Genomic DNA, 21,565 nt, shown 5'->3' with positions numbered 1-21,565 from the left:
GTCTGGTTCATCCTTGGTAGCAATTTCCAAACGCCTGAAGTTACCACATTCATCTGTACAAACAATAGTACGCAAGTATAAACACCATGGGTCCACACAGCCGTAATACTGCTCAGGAAGGAGACGCATTCTGTCTCCTAGAGATGAACGTACTTTGTTGTGAAAAGTGCAAATCAGTCCCAGAACAACTGTAAAGAACCTTGTGAAGATGCTGGAGGAAATAGGTACAAAAGTATCTATATCCACAGTAAAACGAGTCCTATATCGACATAACCTGAAAGGCCGCTCAGCAAGGAAGAAGCTACTGCTCCAAAACCACCATAAAAAAGCCAGACTACTGTTTGTAACTGCACATGGGGACAAAAATTGTACTTTTTGGAGAAATGTCCTCCGGTCTGATGAAACAAAAATAGAACTGTTTGACCATAATGACCATCATTATGTTTGGAGGAAAAAGGGGGAGGCTTGCAGGCGAAGAACACCATCCCAACCGTGAAGTACAGTGGTGGCAGCATCATGTTGTGGGTGTGCTTTGCTGCAGGAGGAACTGGTGCACTACACAAAATAGATGGCATCATGAGGCAGGAAAAGTATGTGGATATATTGAAGCAACATCTCAAGACATCAGTCAGGAAGTTAAACCTTGGTCGCAAATGGGTCTTCCAAATGGACAATGACCCCAAGCGTACTTCCAAAGTTGTGGCAAATTGGCTTAATAAGGACAACAAAGTCAAGGAATTGGAGTGGCCATCACAAAGCCCTGACCTCAATCCTATAGAGAATTTGTGGCCAGAACTGAAAAAGCATGTGCGAGCAAGGAGGCCTACAAACCTTACTCATTTACACCAGCTCTGTCGGGAGGAATGGGCCAAAATTCACCCAACTTATTGTGGGAAGCTTGTGGAAGGCTACCTGAAATCATTTGACCCAAGTTAAACCATTTAAAGGCAATGCTACCAAATTCTAATTGTGTGTATGTAAACTTCTGACCCACTGGGAATGTGATGAAAGAAATAAAAGCTGAAATAAATCATTCTCTCTACTATTATTCTGACATTTCACCTTCTTAAAATAAAGTGGTGATCCTAACTGATCTAAGACAGGGAATTTTTACCAGGATTAAATGTCAGGAATTGTGAAAAACTGAGTTTAAATGTATTTGGCTAAGTTGTATGTAAACTTCCGACTACAACTGTAGGCAGTCATTGTAAATAAGAATTTGTTCTTAACGGACTTGCCTAGTTAAATAAAGGTTACATTTTTTAAAAGTAAAAACATTTTTAAACGTGGATAGTAACTGCCACTCGAGCATGCTTTTGTGGCACAGTCGATGGCTCGGTGGGCTTCGGGCCAGAAGGTTGAGGGTTTCAAGCCATGCTCCCTCCCCGTTTCATTGCATTGGTGTCGGAAGTGAAAATGATCGGACCTCGCATCAATGACAGTGTGTGTGCTTAACCGGTGAGCGTGTTCCTGTAAGATGGCGTCCTGTGAGGTCTAGCGTGAGGACACGCTCTTTGAAAGGAGGGAGTTGTGTGACCCTGGTTTATAAGCGCAGATATCAAATCTGCCAGTCGATGGTTCACTGTGCCTTGGGCCAGAAGGTTGAGGGTTCAAGCCGCACTCCCTTCCTGTTTCATTACAATATGTATGGATTCCAATTTGTTGTGGCTAACGTTAGCTAGCTGGTTAATGTTAGCAAGGTTAGGGTTAAGGTTAGGGGTTAGCTATCCCTTCCCCTAACCCCTTAACCTAACATGCTAGAAAGTAGTATGTCGCTGCTAAAAGTTGTCCATGATGAGATTTGAACGCACAACCTTTGGGTCGCTAGATGTTTGCATTATACCAACCACTCTCGTTTCTTCTGTTTTATGTACCCATACCAAACATATCATACTAATTTGAGTGTCTCGGATTTATATTTACTGTGTTACGTCTAGTCTGAGACCAGGCTGCAAAAATCTAAAAATGATGGATAGAGGATTTTTCCCCCACCATTCGCACTTGTTGAAAACCGAATAAGGCATTGAAAAGTCTAAACGGAATCCTTGGTATGTCCCAACTCTGACATTACCATGTTGAAATTGAAAAGGGATAGGTGTTTAAAGCTGCAATATTTAACTTTTTGTGCTACCTGACCAAATTCACATATAAATGTAAGTTATAGATCTGTCATTTTCGTTGAAAGCAAGAAGTAGTAGATATGTTCTATGTGCACTATTTCTATGCTTCCCAAGCTTAAGTTTCCCTTTTGCATATTTTACTTTTGGTTTTGTACACCCAGCTTCAAAAAGCTGTAAATACAATATTTGTGGTTTTTGAAAATATATTTCACAGTGGATTAGATGATATAGTGATTCTCTACACCATTGCTTGTTTTGTCACAAACAAAAATTAGACAAACTATTTGAATTTTAGTAACGTGGAAATGGCAGAGCGATTTCTGCATACTGCACCTTTTAAGGTTAGGTGTAGGGACATCCCATGGATAACCTCCCTTGTCATCCCTACATCCTATGATCTGTCGGACTCACTAAACACAAATGCTTAGTTTGTAAATGTCGTCTGAGTGTTGGCGTGTGCCCCTGGCTATCCGTACATTTTAAAAACAATAACATTGTGTCATCTGGTTTTCTTAATATAAGGAATTTAAAATGATTCATACTTTTAGGGTACTTTTGATACTTAAGTATATTTAAAACCAAATACTTTCTCATGTTATATTTTACTCTGTGACTTTCACTTGAGTCATTTTCTGTTAATGCATCTTTACTTTTACTCAAGTATGACAATTGTGTACTTTTTCCACCAATGCGGCTCCCGAGGCTAAATCAGGGCAAAATTAGTTTTGACAACCCCTGCAGAAGATGGATGTTTGATCCAGACCAACCCAGACTTCTCGGCTCCTTTGCAAAGGATCCAGACAAACCCAGACTCCTTAACTCCTTAACGGGGTTTCCACTAGTTACCACAGCAGAGTCAAAATGGGCTATATCGTAAAAAATTTATGAAAACCAAAAGTCGTTTTTTGGTCTTTATTTAAGGTTAGGGATAGGCATACGGATAGCAGTGTGGTTAAGGTTAGGTTTAAAATAACATTTTAATAAGCGGGGTTTATGACTGTTGGAACCCCTTAGCAGGTGTACTGTCACGTGCCTTTGAACTAATTTAGAATTCTGCAGCATCACCATTGAACACAGACCAATCGAAGCGGTCGCTGGAGTCCACAAAATATTAAACATGAACAAAGCAATAACTGCAGAACAGATAACAGAATGGTTTACATTGGGCACCCAATTTGCTAACATTAGAATCACAGATGAACCTCCAAAAAAAGTACATTCGGAGGAGTCATCAAGACGGAGGTAAGTAAACTGGTTAGCTAGATCATGTAGAATTGTTCAATTGTACATGTTCCCTCGCACTGTAGCTAATTTACCAGACTGGAACGTTATACTTTTGTGTTAGCTAGCTACATTGCTACTTGCCTGACAATCAGACTGGTACCTCTGCTCTGGTTCAGTCTGAGATTAATGCTATCATTTACAAATGTTTGCAAATGTCTTCTCATAAGAGACTGTTGAATAACATTTTTTTTACGTACTTTACCGGTTGTCCGTGCAGTTTGTCCTTTTGCAGGTAGAAAGGTGAGAATATATCCACAGACAAGTAAATTTACATCAACTTTTCAAAACGTTTATAGTGTGTTGCGATCTCACCTGAAGCATGAGCAGAACCATGTAAACACTTGCACCAGCTCGTTAAGTATGCATACGTTTGTATATTTTCATATTGTGCACATGCTTCGGGTGATATAAATCTGAACGCACAGAGCTTTGAAAAGTTGACGTAATTATACTTTCCTGTGGATATATTGTCTGCAAAATGACCAGCCTCACGGACAACCGGTAAAGTATTATTTTATTCAGCATTCTTGCTAGTAGAGGTAATGAGAGGAAACTTTCCTGACCCACACGATCATTTCTCGCTGATGTAGAATTCTACGTGATTCAACGTTGGATCTTCAGGCTACATAGCAACCTACATAATTTAAGAAGTACTGTTTTAACTAACAAAAATAAAATGTTATAATTTACTAACACAGTAAACTATACTGAACAAAAATATAAACGCAATAATTTCAAAGATTTTACTGAGTAACAGTTCATGTAAGGAAATCAGTCAATTTAAATAAAATCATTAGGCCCTAATCTATGGATTTCACATGACTGGGAACGGTGCAGCCATAGGTGTACCTGGTAGGGTATAGACCCACTCACTTGGCAGCCAGGTCCAGCCAATCAGAATGAGTTTTTCCCCACAAAGGGCTTTATTACAGACAAATACTCCTCCCACAAGTGAAGCAGCCTGATATGGAGGTCCTGGGCTGTGCATGGTTACACGTGGTCTGCTGTTTTGAGGCCTGTTGGATATACTGCCAAATTCTCTACATTGATGTTGGAGGCAGTTTATGGTAGAGAAATTAACATTAAATTAACTGTCAACAGCTCTGGTGGACATCTTGCAGTCAGCATGCCAATTTGCACGCCCCCTCTAAACTTCAGATATCTGTGGTGTTGTGACAAGACTGCACGTTTTAAAGTGATGTTTTATTGTCCCCAACACAAGGGGGCACCTGTGTAATGATCATGCTGTTTAATCAGTTTCTTGATATGCCACCACAACTGTCAGGTGGATGGATTATTGTTATGCCAGAATAAGCCTTCACAAAACACAGCCCTTATTTGAAGTGTTTCTAAAATCCCCTGTGGGAAAAATGAATGGTGGAAAAACAATAGGAACATTTCCTTGTTTGACCGGTATGTTTTATGGGTATTATGACTCATGGTACTCTGTAGCCAGGTGCCAAAATGTCTAAGCACGGGTTGACTTGTCAGTGTAAATGAAGTAGGCTCGCTGGTAGACTAGCCTATTGTAGTAGCTAGTATTGAGATGCACCCCTAGTTCAGGTAGATAGCAGTATACATTGTTGCATGTCTGAATCTGTCCCCAAGTGTTTGTCCTGTGCAAGATTGTGTTGCAGTTCATACATTCAAATGAATAAATCTAACATTTTAGGGGGGAGGGGATGGATTTACAACTCTTTCAGGCATGACATAACAAGGATAGAAGGTAAGCATAGTCATGAGTTGGGGACTACTTTACCACCCTGTCTCCTCTCACAGCATGGTGCTGTAGGCCTCTGGGGAGTTGTGTGGCACTGGGTGATGGTAGTAGTAGGGAAGGTCCCAGTCCCTATGGGCAGTGAAAGGACTAGAGCCTCTCATGGTACGGTCCACATATCCAGAGATGGTTGGGATCTCCTCTCTCAGGGGCTCACCACAGTCCGGCACGGTGGGTGTGACAAAGCTCTGCTTCATTTGGTATCGGTTGGTCCATTCCTCCATTGGCCCAAGCAGTGCTGGCTGCGGCAGATGCTCCTCCTCTTCTTCCCCTTCCTCTTTGTTGAGGAAGTCTCTCAGCACCTGCTTGAAGACGTACACCAGCTCCCAGGGCAGGATGTTGTTGCTGGCCAGCACCTCTCGGAACCTGAGAATTGGATAGATAGAGGGATATAGTGGGTTAATAAACTCTTTAACCCAAACTGCATTATTCACAATAATGAGGCCATTTGGGAGAAGCTGTTTTGGGTTTCAATTATCTGTTAGACCTAGTTGACATTATGCTGATAATGATGTAGGCTATTTCAAAGTATCATGCATTGTGTGAGGTGACAAGGCTGAGGGCATATTTATGAGCTCACTCCAATCTAGTTGTCAGGAGGACATTTTGCAAAGAAGTAAAATGCTTGCAGTGAGTTTCCACACCGAATAATATCCCTTGAATAATTGGGCAATCTTGTTACTGTTGTAATATGCTTATGCAAACCTAGTCACACCTCCCTCAGGATTGAATGGAGAGTTCTTCGGGGGGGTCGAGTGTTTGTGTCACTTCCGTCAGTGGTATAACTGGGCTTTGAACAATTTCTTTGACAGCCGTGAAGATCAACCATGTGGATGTGGTTATGCACATCTAGTTAATGTACATTAATTTTTGCAAGACCCATGGTGGATTTAAAGGTTATTTCAAGTATGATTACAAGGGTCATGATTTCTCATTTAGCCCTCCAAAAGACCAATTCTGTGTTCATACAAATGTCACCATCACTGTAAAACATTGTTGTGGGATGTTTTTATTTTAATAGGGATATGATATTGCTGATGCAGAGTGCTTTCCCTGGGGTTATTTTCACTGTGCCTAGCCACATAGGATCCACTTCACTGTTGCATATTCACACCCCATGTTCTCTACTTCTGTGACGACAACACAGTGGCTTCCCTGGCAGATTGCTCTGCCCTGCTCTCCTTGAGACTCGTCTCCTTCGCCTATTGTCACCCTGGTGTGTTGGCAGTGGCTATTTCAGACACAGTGTGCTTATATGAAAAGGGTACTACTGTATGAAAATGGGTGTACAATGTACCTGGAGAGCACCGTGGCGGTGTGTATGGGTTGGATCTGGGCACACAAACGCTCCAACTGGTGACGCTCCGATGCGGGGATCAGCGTACGTAACCTTGGGTAGCTCTGAAGCCAGTGGGGGTATCCCACGGTGTTGTGGGCCAACCTGTGTTCCCGCTCCACCTCCCGTGCCAGGCGCTCCCTCTCCTCCACGTGCCACAGCAGCTCCCTGATCAATGTGCAGCTGGGTAATACCCCTGTGGACGTAGCAGACGTCCCCTCATCTTGAGCCTGTTCTCCTTCAGCACGCAACCATTTCATCCAGCTGAATAGGGGCATGGCGGAGGAATACTGTGGTTACTGCAGTGAGAAAATAAAGTATTGTACATCCTGAATCAAAAGTATTGACACTGATGTCCTGTTCTCCTGAAGTCTGTTTTAACAGAACTGTTGAAAGAATTGCAATTGTATTGATTTGATCTGCACTCGTTGAAGACTTGACATGTTGGAAAGTGAGAAATGGATCACCTCCATACAAGCTGACCTCTGTCTTCATCAGTGTTCTGATATCATTCAGTGGCATTCTCTCTGTTGAGGAGGATGCCCAGGTGTGGGTGTGTACTGAACTCCTCAGACTGTTGGTTCCCTCTGTACCTCACACCTTAGCTACACTCAGATTAGGCAGCCTGGGGTAACGGGTACTGTAGTGCTATATCAATGTCTCAAAGCATAAGAAAAGTCATTTGTTTTATTAAACCTGACCGCCCTAGAAAATGTCTAAAAATAATGGGCCAAATAATTTGTGGCTATTGTCTAGATGAGTGACATTTTATTGTTGGAACTTTCTGACCATAAATGGCAAATAGCCTATGTACTGTGAAATGTAATTTTAAAAAAACAAAAAAAACAAATACACATGGTTGTTGGCACTTACTCTTGAATGCTGCAGTGAGGATGCTTGAGGGAGAGCCAGTCGTAGGCAGAGAGATCAACACAGGCACCTCGGAGTAGCATCTCCAGGACTCTGTATCCATGGGTCTGTCAGTGAAGTCTCCATTCTCTGGTTCTTACTGGGCTTGTAGTCCTGATTGAGAGTGGCTCATACGCTGTCTCTACTCCTCTGCTGTCTATAAGAAATTGTCCTCTCTGTACTGCGTAATCTTCACTCGTCCCTGCTCTCCTGTCCTGTGGACTGTGTCCAGCGGAGTTACTCAGGGTTTTCCTCTGACTCAATGCTGTCTCCTTTCCTTTTGTGCTGCTTTGTTGTAAGGTCAGCTGCTTTGTTAGATGCTGAAGAGTGTGTGCATGTCAACCCTTGTGCATTTTTAGATGTGTGTGTGAGCTGCTCCCAGCTCTGACAGTGTGTCTGCCTGCTGTGTAGATAAAGTCCTCCTCTCGCCCGGAGAGAAGCTGAGATGACTGGGACTGCTCTCTCTGCAACACTGCCCCAGGCCTGACTGGCCCAGCCACGGAATGAGAGGAGTGGGGGAGATGACAGGGAGGACGAGTAAGAGAGGAATGTTAGAAACTCAGAGAAAAAAGGGAAATTATTTTTGGTGGAAGGGAGGGAATTTAGAAAGAAAGTAGGGGGAGAGCTATTTGACTTGACAAAGACACACTAGCATTACTCAACATTATTTACTCAGTGAAAAAGCCACATTATCACTACTAGGATGCGGCTGCCTAATATGAGTGCAACGGGGGGAGCTTTGTTTCACCTAGTTTTGATTACACCTCTTTTTCTAAGAGTGTAGTGGTGTATCTAGAACCTAAAAGGGTTCTTCGGCTGTCCTTGAAGAACCCTTTTTTTGGTTCCAAGTAGAAAGAGCCCTTTTGGGTTCCATATAGCTGAAGAACCCTTTTGGAATCCTTTTTTGTAAGAGTGTACATGGACTTACAGAACTGCATTGTCTCTCCTTGACGCTTAAATGCTGATAAGTTTGGTTTTCTAAAAGGATTGGGTGGCTGGACTGAAACACCATACAGTAATTTTCTCTTGTTTGGCCAGACCAAAGAGTCATGGAATTGACATTGTGCACTGAAATGTCACTGTCAACTAATCTTTTGATTTACCTGAGAATCTGTGTTTCTCTCTAGCCCTGCAAAAGCTCCCCAACAGCAGGTCAGCCCAAAGAGTGAACATGGGTGAATGAGGAACAAGACAGGAAAGCCTGACTTTTCTGCGAGTGAGTTACACATTGATATACCTTTCTAATTAATTTGGCTTTCAATTGGATTCCTTTCCCCCCCCCCCGACAATTAAGAAAGTCAATGAGCAAACCTTTTTGTGTTTCTCTCCAACTCTAGGTGCGCCTCCACCCCCATTGGCCAGTTATGACTACCCCAGCTTGCCCATCACAAAGAATAGACAGGAGGTAAAATACTTTAGTAGCCACACACGCTTTAGGTACTTCTGCCATTTCAGACCTTTTCAGGTCATAGACTTGAACAGAGATGGTCATTGGCAACAGTTCCTCAGGTCGTAACTCCATTCAAGGTTTTACTGTGCTTCAGATGAACACTGATTCTATCTGATGGAGCCATAGGCGCAACAAGAGCAGGGACCCTAACTCACTGTGACTGTCATCACATGCTTTCAAGTAACAGTCTGATGGAGTAGGGCCATTATTGAAAATATCTGTGTTTCAGACATTCATTTCCTACTCAGATTCACATTTATTGTCTAGCAAGAGCAGAATCTGAATGTTTTGGATGTTTTTGTGGCTGAACATAAACAACAGATTAGAATACTTTATTATAAACTGTAATTTAGGTTGTTGAATCATATTTAGATTTTCAGCTTTAAAATGGCAAATATAATGTTCTCTCCTCTGTTGTGTTTGTGTATTTCTAGCTCATCCCTCTGATCAAGAACAACTCTGTGGTGATCATTCGTGGAGCCACAGGCAGTGGGAAGACTACCCAGCTGCCTCAGTTCATCCTGGACTACTACAGCGAGAAGAATGCCCCCTGTAACCTCGTGGTTACCCAGCCTCGCAAAATAGGCGCCAGCAGCATTGCCCGATGGGTTGCCAGAGCGCAAGTGCACCCTGGGTAGTCTGGTGGGATACCAGGTTAGTGAAGAATTCACACCACACTCACTCATACCTTGTTAATTATACAATTTTGATATCTATACCCCAAAAAACACATTACCATGCACACCATACACATCCCTTGGTGGAAAGAAGAGAGAAAAAGATGCAAGACACAAGAATTCAGAGTTCAGGTTGCATAACAAGGGGCAGTGGACTGAGTTTAGCACCTCTAGCGATACTATTATCTCTCGATGAAGCGCTGTACAAAAAGCCCACTTGACGTTTCTCTCACAGAGAGAGGAGTGGAAGGAGTGGGGTGGACAGGATTCCATGCTGGACTGTTTCCAGGCTGTCTGGTTGCATTGTGTCCAGCTCTGAAACAAGAGACAGTCTAATTATAACTCCCTGCTCCTCGCCTCTGTCTGCTCTGCTGTGGACTGCAGCAGGGGTGATGTCACTGCTAGCAAGACAGTGATTGAGGAGTGATACAGTGATGGGCTGACCTGATGAACACCTAAGGGCTTGAAAGCTTGTCAGAATAAATATAGATGGGAGGTCACAGTATAGTGGAGAGTGTGAACTAATGAAAGATGAAGGGGTGAAGCAGAGCTGTAGGAGACATTAGAAGATAATGGTAGCCAAGTACTCATACTCTGCACCTTGTGGGAGCTATAAATTGTTATTTATACCATTCATGTACTACCATATAATGATTATTATTCAATTGATAGGTTCCTACCAGTGTAATGGTTCCAATGGAGAGCTGGAGAAACTGATGGATTCCAGGCCTTGAGGATGTATGGAGAGTTTCCACTTTCACAGTGACCTTCCCCTGTCAGTACTAACAAGGAGGGCTGCTTTTATCCAGTTCTCTTAGCTTTGGCTCTGTCTGTCCTAGGGGGATTGTAGTGGATAGTTACTGTGCCTTCTCTCTCGATCTTTAGTTTCTCTGAGAGTTTTATGAAAGTCAAGCCGTAAGGGAATTTGTACTTGAGTTGAGTAGCAGAACATGAGGGCATCTTCCCTGGGGGGGGGACGTGGTTGTTAGGACAGGTCATTTGTCTGATAGAGAGTCACGTTGTGTGGTGAGACAGTGCTCTGGGTAATGATTGTTTGACGTCACAGATGGAAGCGACAGATGTAGCATTCTCACGTCTGCCTTTAGGCTTCACCTTTCCTCTTGACCTACATGGATGTGTTTATGTGCTTGTGTGTGAATGTACACTTGCCACTTAGCCATTATGTATGTTTTCGGTGGGCCTAGAGAAGATGGCCACTGAACACACCAGACTCATCTACATGACCACTGGGGTGCTGCTGCAGAAACTGGTCGGTGCCAAGAGCCTGCCTGACTGAGTACTCTCACATCTTCATAGATGAGGTAACCAAGACTCACTTTCCTGTTGAGACAGACTGGTAGTCATTTCAAAGTCGTCTACAGATGACTTGACCGCTAATAATGTTGTCCTATCTGGTGTTCAGTGTATCTTAGTACCCAGTAACATCAAACTAGCTGATGGTGAGTAATATCTTGCCTTGGCAGTGGATGAGCCAGTAGGTAAGCAGGGTGGTTCTGTGTATTTCAGGTCCATGAGCGGACGGAGGAGTTGGACTTTCTCCTGTTTTGTTGTGAGGAAGCTCTTCCATTCCAACTCTCGTTACATCAAGGTGAGCCCACGCTTCTCAGCACTCACCACCATGTGATCCTAAACCGTACTGACTAAACAGACACACAACGCCTCCCTTCCCTCTTTATGCAGGTCATCCTCATGTCAGCCACCATCAACTGCAGGGAGTTTGCAGAGAACTTTGGCACGCCTATCCGCAGCCAGATGAACCCAGCCTATGTGTTTGAGGTGGAGGGGGCTCCCTACGCCATTGACGAGTTCTACCTGGATGACCTCTGCAGCCTGATTCCTCACAGGGTGGGCGGGGAAGCATCAAGCCTAGTCTGTGGATGTAGCTGGTACTCACAGTTTAGACTAACCTAACACTGTCTGTGTATTATCTATCAGGTGGATACCCACCATCTAGATGAACCTTACATCACTGTGGAGATGTACAACGTGGCTGTCAGCCTTATCCAGAGCTTTGATGAGCTGGAGGCCAAAGATCAGAGGTTAGGGTTCAAGCAGCAGTACTCTTCATCTTAGCTTACTTGATAAATTAAGAATTTGTTCACTATTTATTAGTTACTGTTGATTTTAGATGTCCTATAGTTGTCCAATAATTATCCCATTGTGTGTATCTCAACAGCAGCACTAAGCAGGAGGGACGCCTGTCTCTGCCAGACCGGGGCAGTGTGCTGGTGTTCCTTCCTGGTCTGGGTGAGATCCACTACATGCAAGAGGCCTTGTCTAAGCTGGTGCGCAAGAGGTGGGTGTTGTGTGTCTGACGTTCATTGGTTACGTCTCTGGGGCATGACTATGGTAGGTTGTGTGTGTGTCCGGTACTTAGTAGAAACTTGATGGTGTTGTTATGGTGTATGTTTCAGACTGCAGGTGTACCCTCTCCACTCCTCTGTCACTCTGGAGGAGCAGAACGGGGTGTTTCTGGTGCCTGTCCCAGGGTACAGGAAGGTAACTATCACACCACTCTACTGAATAGGACTTCTAGAACGTAGCTCTGTTTTTTTAATGTTTTGTCTGTCTCCACAGATCATCCTCTCCACCAACATTGCCGAGAGCTCTGTTACAATCCCAGATGTCAAATATGGTGGGTGTTTTCTTTTTCATAATGTTTATATATAAAAGTAGCAAAAAAGAAACGTCCTCTCACTGTCAACTGTGTTTATTTTCAGCGAACCTAACATGTTATGTTCATACAAATATTTACACAAGATTCAACAACTGAGACATAAACTGAACAAGTTCCATAGACATGTGACCAACAGAAATGGAATAATGTGTCCCTGACAAAGGGGGAGTCAAAAGTAAGTCAGTATCAGGTGTGGCCACCAGCTGCATTAAGTACTGTAGTGCATGTCCTCCTCATGGACTGCACCAGCTTTGCCAGTTCTTGCTGTGAGATGTTACCCCACTCTTCAACCAAGGCACCTGCAAGTTCCCGGACATTTCTGGGGGGAATGGCTCAAGCCCTCACCCTCCAATCCAACAGGTCCCAGACATGCTCAATATGGATTGAGATCTGGGCTCTTCACTGGCCATGGCAGAACACTGACATTCCTGTCTTGCAGGAAATCACGCACAGAACGAGCAGTATGGCTGGTGGCATTGTCATGCTGGAGGGTCACGTCAGGATGAGCCTGCAGGAAGGGTACCACATGAGGGAGGAGGATGTCTTCCCTATAACGCACAGTGTTGAGATTGCCTGCAATGACAATAAGCTCAGTCCGATGATGCTGTGACACCGCCCCAGACCATGACGGACCCTCCACCCCCAAATCGATCCCGCTCTAGAGTACAGGCCTCGGTGTAATGCTCATTCCTTTGACGATAAACGTGAATCCGACCATCACCCCTGGTGAGACAAAACTGCGACTCCTCAGTGAGGAGCACTTTTTGTCAGTCCTCTCTGGTCCAGTGACGGTGGGTTTGTGCCGATAGGTGATGACGTTGCCGGTGATGTCTCGGTGAGGTCCTGCCTTACAACAGGCCTACAAGCCCTCAGTCCAGCCTCTCTCAGCCTATTGCGGTCAGTCTGAGCACTGATGGAGGGATTGTGCGTTTCTGGTGTAACTTGCATAGTTGTTGTTGCCATCCTGTACCTGTCCTGCAGTTGTGATGTTCGGATGTACTGATCCTGTGCAGGTGTTGTTACACGTGGTCTGCCACAGCGAGGATGATCAGCTGTCCATCCTGTCTCCCTGTAGTGCCGTCTTAGGCATCTCACAGTACGGACATGGCAGTCCTCATGCCTCCTTGCAGCATGCCTAAGGCACGTTCACGCAGATGAGCAGGGACCCTGGGCATCTTTCGTTTTGTTTTTCAGAGTCAGTAGAAAGGCCTCTAGGTGTCCTAAGTTTTCATAACTGTGACCTTAATTGCCTACCGTTTGTAAGATGTTAGTGTCTTAATGACCATTCCACAGGTGCATGTTCATTAATTGTTTATGGTTCATTGAACAAGCATGGGAAACAGTGTTTAAACCCTTTACAATGGAGATCTGTGAAGTTATTTTGATTTTTACGAATTAGCTTTGAAAGACAGGATCCTGAAAAAGGGACGTTTCTCTTTTTGCTGAGTTTATATTATTATTTAAAAAAATATATACCCCTTTTTCCTCCCCAATTTCGTGGTATCCAATTGATAGTTACAGTCCTGTCCCATCGCTGCAACTCACGTACCGACGAAGGTTGAGAGCCGTGCGTGCTTTGAAACAACCCAGCCAAGCCGCACTGCTTCTTGACAACGCCCGCTTAACCCGGAAGCCAGCCGCACTAATGTGTCGGGGGAAACACCGTACACCTGGCCAACGTGTCAGCGTGCATTGCACCCGGCCCGCCACAGGAGTTGCTAGTGCGCAATGGGACAGGAACATCCCTGCCAGCCAAACCCTCCCCTAACCCGGACAGCGCTGGGCCAATTGTGCGCCGCCCCATTGGTTTCCTGGTCGCGGCCGGCTGTGACAGAGCCTGGACTCGAACCAGGTTCTCTGGTGGCACTGCAATGCAGTGCCTTAGACCACTGTGCCACTCAGGGGGGCCTTTTTCATAATGTTTACAGACATTCCTTGCTATATGTACTGCATACTGTATTCACTCCGTGTCTGAATTTGATGTATTCCTGTTGACAGTGATTGATTTCTGTCTGGCGCGTCACATGGTCTGTGACAAAGAGACCAGTTACCAGTCCCTCCGACTCACCTGGGCCTCCAAGACCAACTGCAACCAGCGCAGAGGTACAGTACTATGCAGTTCCACCTCAGACTGGCCATCAGGGAGGCAATTCCATTTCAAGAGAGCAATTGATATTCCAATTCAAGAATAAAATTTCCAATGAGGATTTGTGAATCCTCTCTCCCTCTCAGGCAGGGCTGGGCGAGTGTAAGGGCTACTGTTACCGGCTGGTGACCAAGGAGTTCTGGAGCAATGAGATCCCAGACTATGTGGTTCCTTAGTTGGTGGTAAGAGTCATACATTAGGTTAGCCCTGATGGCAAAGAACCAAGCTCATAACTATAATTGATAGTATGATGATTAACAACTGCGAAGTTGATGGATTCATTTGTTGATTGACATATGCACCGGATGTGATTACTGAAAGACTAGGCAGGCTACTCAACTAGACCTATAAAGCTGCTAGTTTATTCTGACATTAAGTAGGATATTTTTGTACTTTTCCCAGCGTGCCCCCCTGGCCAACATCATGCTCAAGGTGAAGCTACTGGACATGGGGGACCCCCGCTCCCTCCTCTCCACTGCCCTCTCACCCCCCAACCTCAACAACATCGAGAGGACTGTGCTTCAGCTCAAAGAGGTACCTCACTGTGGACCTGCTGACATCCTTATCCCAAACAGACATTGATTGAATTGGATTCCTGTACTTATGGAGAGATTTTAAAAAAAGAAAAAACTGAAATATACAACGTGCAACAATTTCTGAGATTTTACTGAGTTACAGTTCATATAAGGAAATCAGTCAATTTAAATACATTCATTAGATCCTAATCTATGGATGTCACATGACTGGGAATAGAGATGCATCTGTTGGTCACATATCTTTAAAAAAATGTAGGGGCGTGGATCAGAAAACCAGTCAGTATCTGGCGTGGCCACCATTTGCCTCATGCAGCACGACACATCTCCTTCGCAAAGTTGGATCAGGCTGTTGATTGTGGCCTGTGGAATGTTCTCATTCCTCTTCAATGGCTGTGTGAAGTTACTGGATATTGGCAGGAACTGGAACATGCTGTCGTACACATCGATCATTGAGCATCCCACAAATGTATGCAGGCCATGGAAAAACTGGAACACTTTCAGCTTCCAGGAATTGTGTAGAGATCCTTGCGACATGGGACCGTGCATTATCATGCTGAAACATGAGGTGATGGCGGCGGATGAATGACTCGGCAATGGGCCTCATGATCTTGTCACGGTGTCTCTGCATTCAAATTGCCAGCGATAAATGCAATTGTTTGTTGTCTGTGGCTTACTGTAATGGTGCCCCATGGTGGTAAGCTACACCACCACCATGGGGCACTCTGTTCACAACGTTGACGGCAGTCAACTGCTTGCCCACACAAAGCAATACACGTTGTCTGCCATCTGCCCGGTATAGTTGAAACCGGGATTCATCCATGAAGAGCACACTTCTCCAGCGTGCCATTGGCCATCGACGGTGAGCATTTTCCCACTGAAGTCAGTTACAACACCGAACTGCAGTCAGGTCAAGACCCTGGTGAGGACAACAAGCACGCAGATTAGCTTCCCTGAGACTGTTTCTGACAGTTTGTGCAGAAATTCGTCGGGTTGTGCAAACCCACAGTTTCATCAGCTGTCCAGGTGGCTGGTCTCAGACGATCCTACAGGTGGAGGTCCTGGGCTAGCGTGATTACACATGGTCTGTGTTTGTGAAGCCGGTTGGACGTACTGCCAAATTCTCTAAAATGGCGTTCGAGGCGGCTTAGGGTAGAGAAATGAACATTACTGCAATGGTGGTCATTCCTGCAGTCAGCATGCCAATTGCACGCCCCCTCAACTTGAGACATCTGTTGCATTGTGTTGTGTAACTGCACATTTTAGTGGCCTTTTGTCCCCAGCACAAGGTGCACCTGTCTAATGATAATTCTGTTTGATCAGATTCTTGATATGCCACACCTGTCAGATGGATCATCTTGGCAAAGGAGAAATACTCACACAGGGATGTAAACAAATTTGTGCACAAAATTTGAGAACATAGGACCAACACTTTGCATGTTGCGTTTTTATATTTTTGTTCAGTATAGATACAGCGGCGCTGAAAGCCCAGTTCTGTCACTGTGTGTTTGTGATGTTGCAATGATTTCCTAACGTTGGTTCTGCTGTATCAGGACCTCTACGTCAGCTAGCATTAGCTCTGTCAGTGGTGTTTGTGAGTGTGGTTGTCAGGTGTGATTTTGGGGGGGGTGCGTGCTGTGGATGGGCTCTTCAAATAAAATATTTGTCACATGTTTCCTAAACAACAGGTGTAGACTAACAGTGAAATGCTTATTTATGGGCCCTTCCCAACAAATAATATACAAATATTAACACAAGGAAGAAATACAAAATGAGCAATGATAACTTGGCTATATACATGGGGTACCAGTACTGAATTGATGTGCAGGGGTATGAGGTAGATATGTACATATAGGTAGGGATAAAGTAACTAGGCTACAGGTAGATAATAAACGGTAGCAGCAGCGAATGTGATGAGTCAAGAGTTGACACAAAAAGGTTCATGCAGATAGCCACCCGGACTAACTATTTTACCTAACTACAGTGCTTTTGGAAAGTATTTGGACCCCTAGACTTTTTCTACATTTTGGTACGTTACAGCCTTATTCTAAAATGGATAAAATAAAAACATATCCTCAGTAATCTACACACAATACCCTATAATGACAAAGTGGAAACAGCTTGTAGAATATTTTTTTTGCTAATTTATTAAAAATAAAAAAGTAAGTAAGAGGTATTCAGACCCTTTTGCTATGGGACTCGAAATTGAGCTCCGGTGCATCCGGTTTCCATTGATCATCCTTGATGTTTCTACAACTTGATTGGAGTCCCCATGTGGTAAATTCAGGGTCCCACAGTTGACAATGCATGCCAGAGGAAAAAACCAAGCCATGAGGTCGAAGGAATTGTCTGTAGAGCTCAGAGAAAGAATTGTGTCGCAGTGCTAGCTGTGCCACCAGAGATCCTGGTTCGAGTCCGGACTCTGTCGAGGCCTGGAAACCCAAGGGGCGGCGCACAATTGGCCCAGCGTCATCCAGGTTAGGGGAGGGATTGGCCAGCAGGGATGTCCTTGTCAATTCGCGCACTAGCGACTCCTGTGGGGGACCGGGCGCAATGCAGGCTGACATGCTCGCCAGGTATACAGTGTTTCCTGCGACACATTGGTGTGGCTAGCTTCCAGGTTAAGCAGGCATTGTGTCAAGAAGCAGCGCGGCTTGGCTGAGTTGTGTTTCGGAGCACACACACATCTCTCTACCTTCGCCTCTCCCGAGTCCGTACGGGAGTTGTAGCGATGGGACAAGACCGTAAACTACCAATTGGATACCACAAAAAAGGGGTAAAATAAAAACAAGAGGCTGAGGCTTGAGGCTGTAATCGCTGCCGAAGGAGCTTCAACAAAGTAGTGAGTAAATGGTCTGAATGCTTATGTAAATGTAATATTACATTTTTAATTTTTAATATTACATTTTTTTTAACAAATTTGCAAACATTTCTAAAACCTTTTTGTTTTGTCATTCTGGTGTATTGTGTGTAGATTGATGAGAAACTAATTTAATCAATTTTAGAATAAGCCTGTCACACAACATGGAAAAAGACGAGGGGCCTGAATACTTTCCTAATGCGCTGTATACTGAACAAAAATAGGAATGCAACATGTAAAGTGTTGTTCCCATGTTTCATGAGCTAAATTGAAAAGATTCCAGTAATGTTCCATATAGTATGCACAAAAAGCTTATTTTGTTTGCATCCCTGTTGGTGATCATTTCTTCTTTGCCAAGATAAACCATCCACCTGACAAGTGTGGCATATCAAAAACATGATTAAACCGCATGATCATGACATGTGCAGTTCTGTCACACAACACATTGCCACAGATGTTTTGAAGGGGCGTGCAATTGACATGCTGACTTTCAGGAATGTCCACCAGAGCTGTTGCCAGAGAATTGAATGTTCATTTCTCTAACATAAGCCGCCTCCGTTGTTTTAGAGATTTTAGCAGTAACCGGCATCACAACCACAGACCACATGTAAACACGCCAGCCCAGGACCTTTTTTGTGTAAACTCATTCTGATTGGCTGGGCCTGGCTCCCCAGTCATGTGAAACCCTAATCGATGGGTTTCACATGACTGGGCAGGGACGCAGCCATTGGTGGGCCTGGGAGGGCAGGGGCGCAGCCATGGGTGGCATATCAAGAAGGCCCACCCACTTAGGAGCCAGGTGCACCCATGGCTGCGCCCCCGCCCAGTCATGTGAAACCCATAGATTCTGACCTAATGATTTTTTTTCAGTTGACTAATTGTTGCATTTTTATATTTTTGTCCTCTGTATTTAGCAGTCTTTATGGCTTGGGGGTGGAAGCTGTTCAGGGTCCTGTTAGTTCTAGACATGGTGCATCGGTACCGCTTGCGTGCGGTAGCAGAGAGGACAATCGGGTCTCTTTGGCTGGAAGGATTGATGGATAGAGACATTTTGACTGTGAATCAGTGTGTGTGTGTAATGTGTAATGTGTGACACTAAGCATTCTTGCAGTCAGTTATCGTTGAAGGAAAGAGAATCGTCATGATGTGTTTGTGGTGTAGATGGGCGCACTGTCCCTGGGGAACAATGGGCAGGGCCAGAAGCGTTTTGATGGAGAGCTGACGTTCCTGGGTCGGATGCTGGCTAACCTGCCTGTGGACCTGCACCTGGGGAAGATGATCGTACTCGGACACGTCTTTGGCTGTCTGGAGGAGTGCCTCATCATAGGTCAGTGGGGTTTGGGTTTTTGCTTTGTGTGTTTGGTCAACAACGACGACTGTGTGTGTGTCTCTCTCAGCTGCCTCCCTGTCTCTGAAGAGCTTCTTTGCCATGCCCTCTCTACAACAGCTGGCAGGCTACAGGTGAGTCAGCACATTAAAATGTATGCATTTTCTCTCATTCAGCAAAAAATATATAATTGCACTTATAAACTGGTTGGTTTGAGCCCTGACAGCAATTGTATATCAGATGTTGATAACCTGTTTTATAACTGCAATAAGGCACCTCAGGTTTGTGATATTTGGCCAATATACCATGGCTCAGGGCTGTCGTGTTTTGCATAGGCCAATGTACACAGTCACCAACAACCATTACGGAGGGTCAGAAAAGGGTAGGTTACAGTTCTGTTTGCTTGTTTACATGCATATGCTTCTTAATAAAACCTATTTTAAACAAGCCATTACACTTTGTTATTACCATGGCATTTAATTTATTTTTCTCCCCAGGTTATTAAATATCAATTAAGAAATGCCAGGTTGGAGAGAATCTGTATCATTTTCGTATTGACACAGAATTAACGGAATCAAAATAAAGCTACATGCCTACCTTTTTCTTGTCGGTTGGCTTTTTCTGCATATAAATAAAATGCATATCCTCTTTCGACGTACAAAACCATTAAAACGAAGGCCGCTTTTCCCGAAATATTTGCATGAAGTCACAATCCACGCTGCTGCAGTCATTCGACGACATTGGCATATGTTATTCAAAGAGAGGATGCCATAATGATAAATAATGTACCGTAGCAAAAGCTACTGAAAATAGTCCTTTTACAAGAGATGGAGTCCATACAGGTTACTTTAGGAAACTTGGTGAATAGACATAATAGGACTATAGAGCGAATCAGCAAACTCACCCACCCTTGTAAAAGCACCTGTCAAATCAAAGCCACCAGCATGTCAGACACAAGCAAATATATATATATTTTCCTTAAAATGTATTAAAAAACCTAGGCCTACCTTAGGCTATAAGGAACTGAAAATGGAAATATGAAAGGGACAGCTATGCTATAGTATGAATATGAAAACAAATACACACACCGCATGTCCATAGCCTATTTATCAGCAATGCTGATTATCGAGTTGAAAAAGATTTTTCAAACTGAGGAACTATTATAATTTGACTTACTGTGTGAGGTGAAGAAAAAATGACAGAAGCTCAGCTGGACACTTTCATACATTTACGAGAAGCAGACCAGGTACCTATTCGTGCTCAGGCGTGCTCCATAAACATTAACAGGACAGGGAAACCAGACACATGCTCACATGGAGTGTGTAAATGATGGGATGAAATAAACTAAGTGTAGCAGGTTGTGAACTCTACAAACAGCATTTCCACTCCGAGAATGGTAAATTACTAAGTAATGCATGCATTAACAGAAATTAATGTAACCAAATGACAGGGTTTAACGGTAAATTGCCTGTTTTACATATGGTAGGCTACCACATGGGCATTCGTAAAAGTGCATTGTAGGTCGACGCTATATAGCCTAGGCTGCTATTCTAATTTGCGGGGGTAGGAGGGCATAATTCATTTTTCTTTGTCTCGCTTACGGTGGCATATCGTCCAGGACTGGGCCTGATCAGCGTTGATTAGTCTATAAATAGAAGATTCCGGATCAATTTATACCATGCCAGGTTGGAGAGGATTGGGACATTGTCCATTTGACACATCATTAGCGCGTTAGGCTATAGGCCTCAGAGCCAGAACAACCTTTTATTAATGAAAAGTCAGACACATCCAACCTTTTTTTTATAAATACCAATTTATTTATTTTACTTACAAGCAATGAAAACGTTTGTTGTATAAAAAAAGTTTACACATCAATTTTCTTTTTTTTCTTCTTTTTTTACTGAAGTGCCATAGCCTATAGCTCTCTACACCCCCACACATCTAGCCGGATTAGCTGCTCCAGCATCGAAGGACAGTTGGAAAGACGAGGAGATGTAGAAAAGTTGAATAGACTAATATAGCAAAACCATTGCTTATCATTATTTAACACTCCCACTATTAGGTCAAATTTACATGAAAATACAGTTAGTAAAAATAATGAATATAGTCCTATTTAGAAGGTTTTGAACATTATTTTATTTTCATGAGTCTTCATCCATAAGTCAGTTATTAAATGACCACCACAGTGCTAGCTATAACACTCGTCCCTGTCTTCTCTTAAATGTTTGAATATTTAGGAGCAAGCTGTCCTTTGCACACGGTGTGCCGAGTGATTCCATTGCTTTTGTCAACGCATTCAAGGCTTGGCACACGTCCAGAAACAAGGGAGAGTTGAGGCACCCAAAAGTAAGAGCATTTAGATCGTTATGTTACATAAATTAACTTCCAACATGGATAATACATAGAAGCGTATGTAATAAAGGAGGTGCCTAAAGACATCAGACAAGG

At 43.8% G+C, this 21,565-nt stretch overlaps 1 protein-coding gene and 1 pseudogene across 1 annotated transcript; one reads left to right on the top strand and one right to left on the bottom strand.

The window, feature by feature from the left end:
• Positions 1 to 3,149: 3,149 nt before the first annotated feature.
• LOC112255767 overlaps positions 3,150 to 21,565 on the top strand; it is a 29,513-nt pseudogene continuing 11,097 nt past the window's right edge.
• Positions 4,475 to 6,810, bottom strand: LOC112256758 (protein RD3-like). Its single transcript, XM_024430231.1, has 2 exons — positions 6,479 to 6,810; positions 4,475 to 5,547 (listed from the first exon to the last, which is right to left on the bottom strand). Exons 1-2 carry the CDS (start codon positions 6,793 to 6,795, stop codon positions 5,178 to 5,180), a joined length of 687 nt encoding a protein of 228 aa, XP_024285999.1. The 5' UTR covers positions 6,796 to 6,810; the 3' UTR covers positions 4,475 to 5,177.

Source organism: Oncorhynchus tshawytscha, linkage group LG08 (genome assembly GCF_018296145.1).
Source record: "Oncorhynchus tshawytscha isolate Ot180627B linkage group LG08, Otsh_v2.0, whole genome shotgun sequence".
Taxonomy (NCBI): Eukaryota; Metazoa; Chordata; class Actinopteri; order Salmoniformes; family Salmonidae; genus Oncorhynchus; species Oncorhynchus tshawytscha.
The sequence above is the reverse complement of the archived record's forward strand: the minus strand, read 5'-3'. Positions and strand labels throughout refer to the sequence as shown.

Bases quoted from the DNA above. Each gene is read 5' to 3' on its own strand.
- LOC112256758 (XM_024430231.1), bottom strand. From the start codon at position 6,795: ATGCCCCTATTCAGCTGGATGAAATGGTTGCGTGCTGAAGGAGAACAG. The intron at 5,548-6,478 runs GTACATTGTACA...TCCAATTCTCAG, and splicing joins ACCGCCACGGTGCTCTCCAG to GTTCCGAGAGGTGCTGGCCA.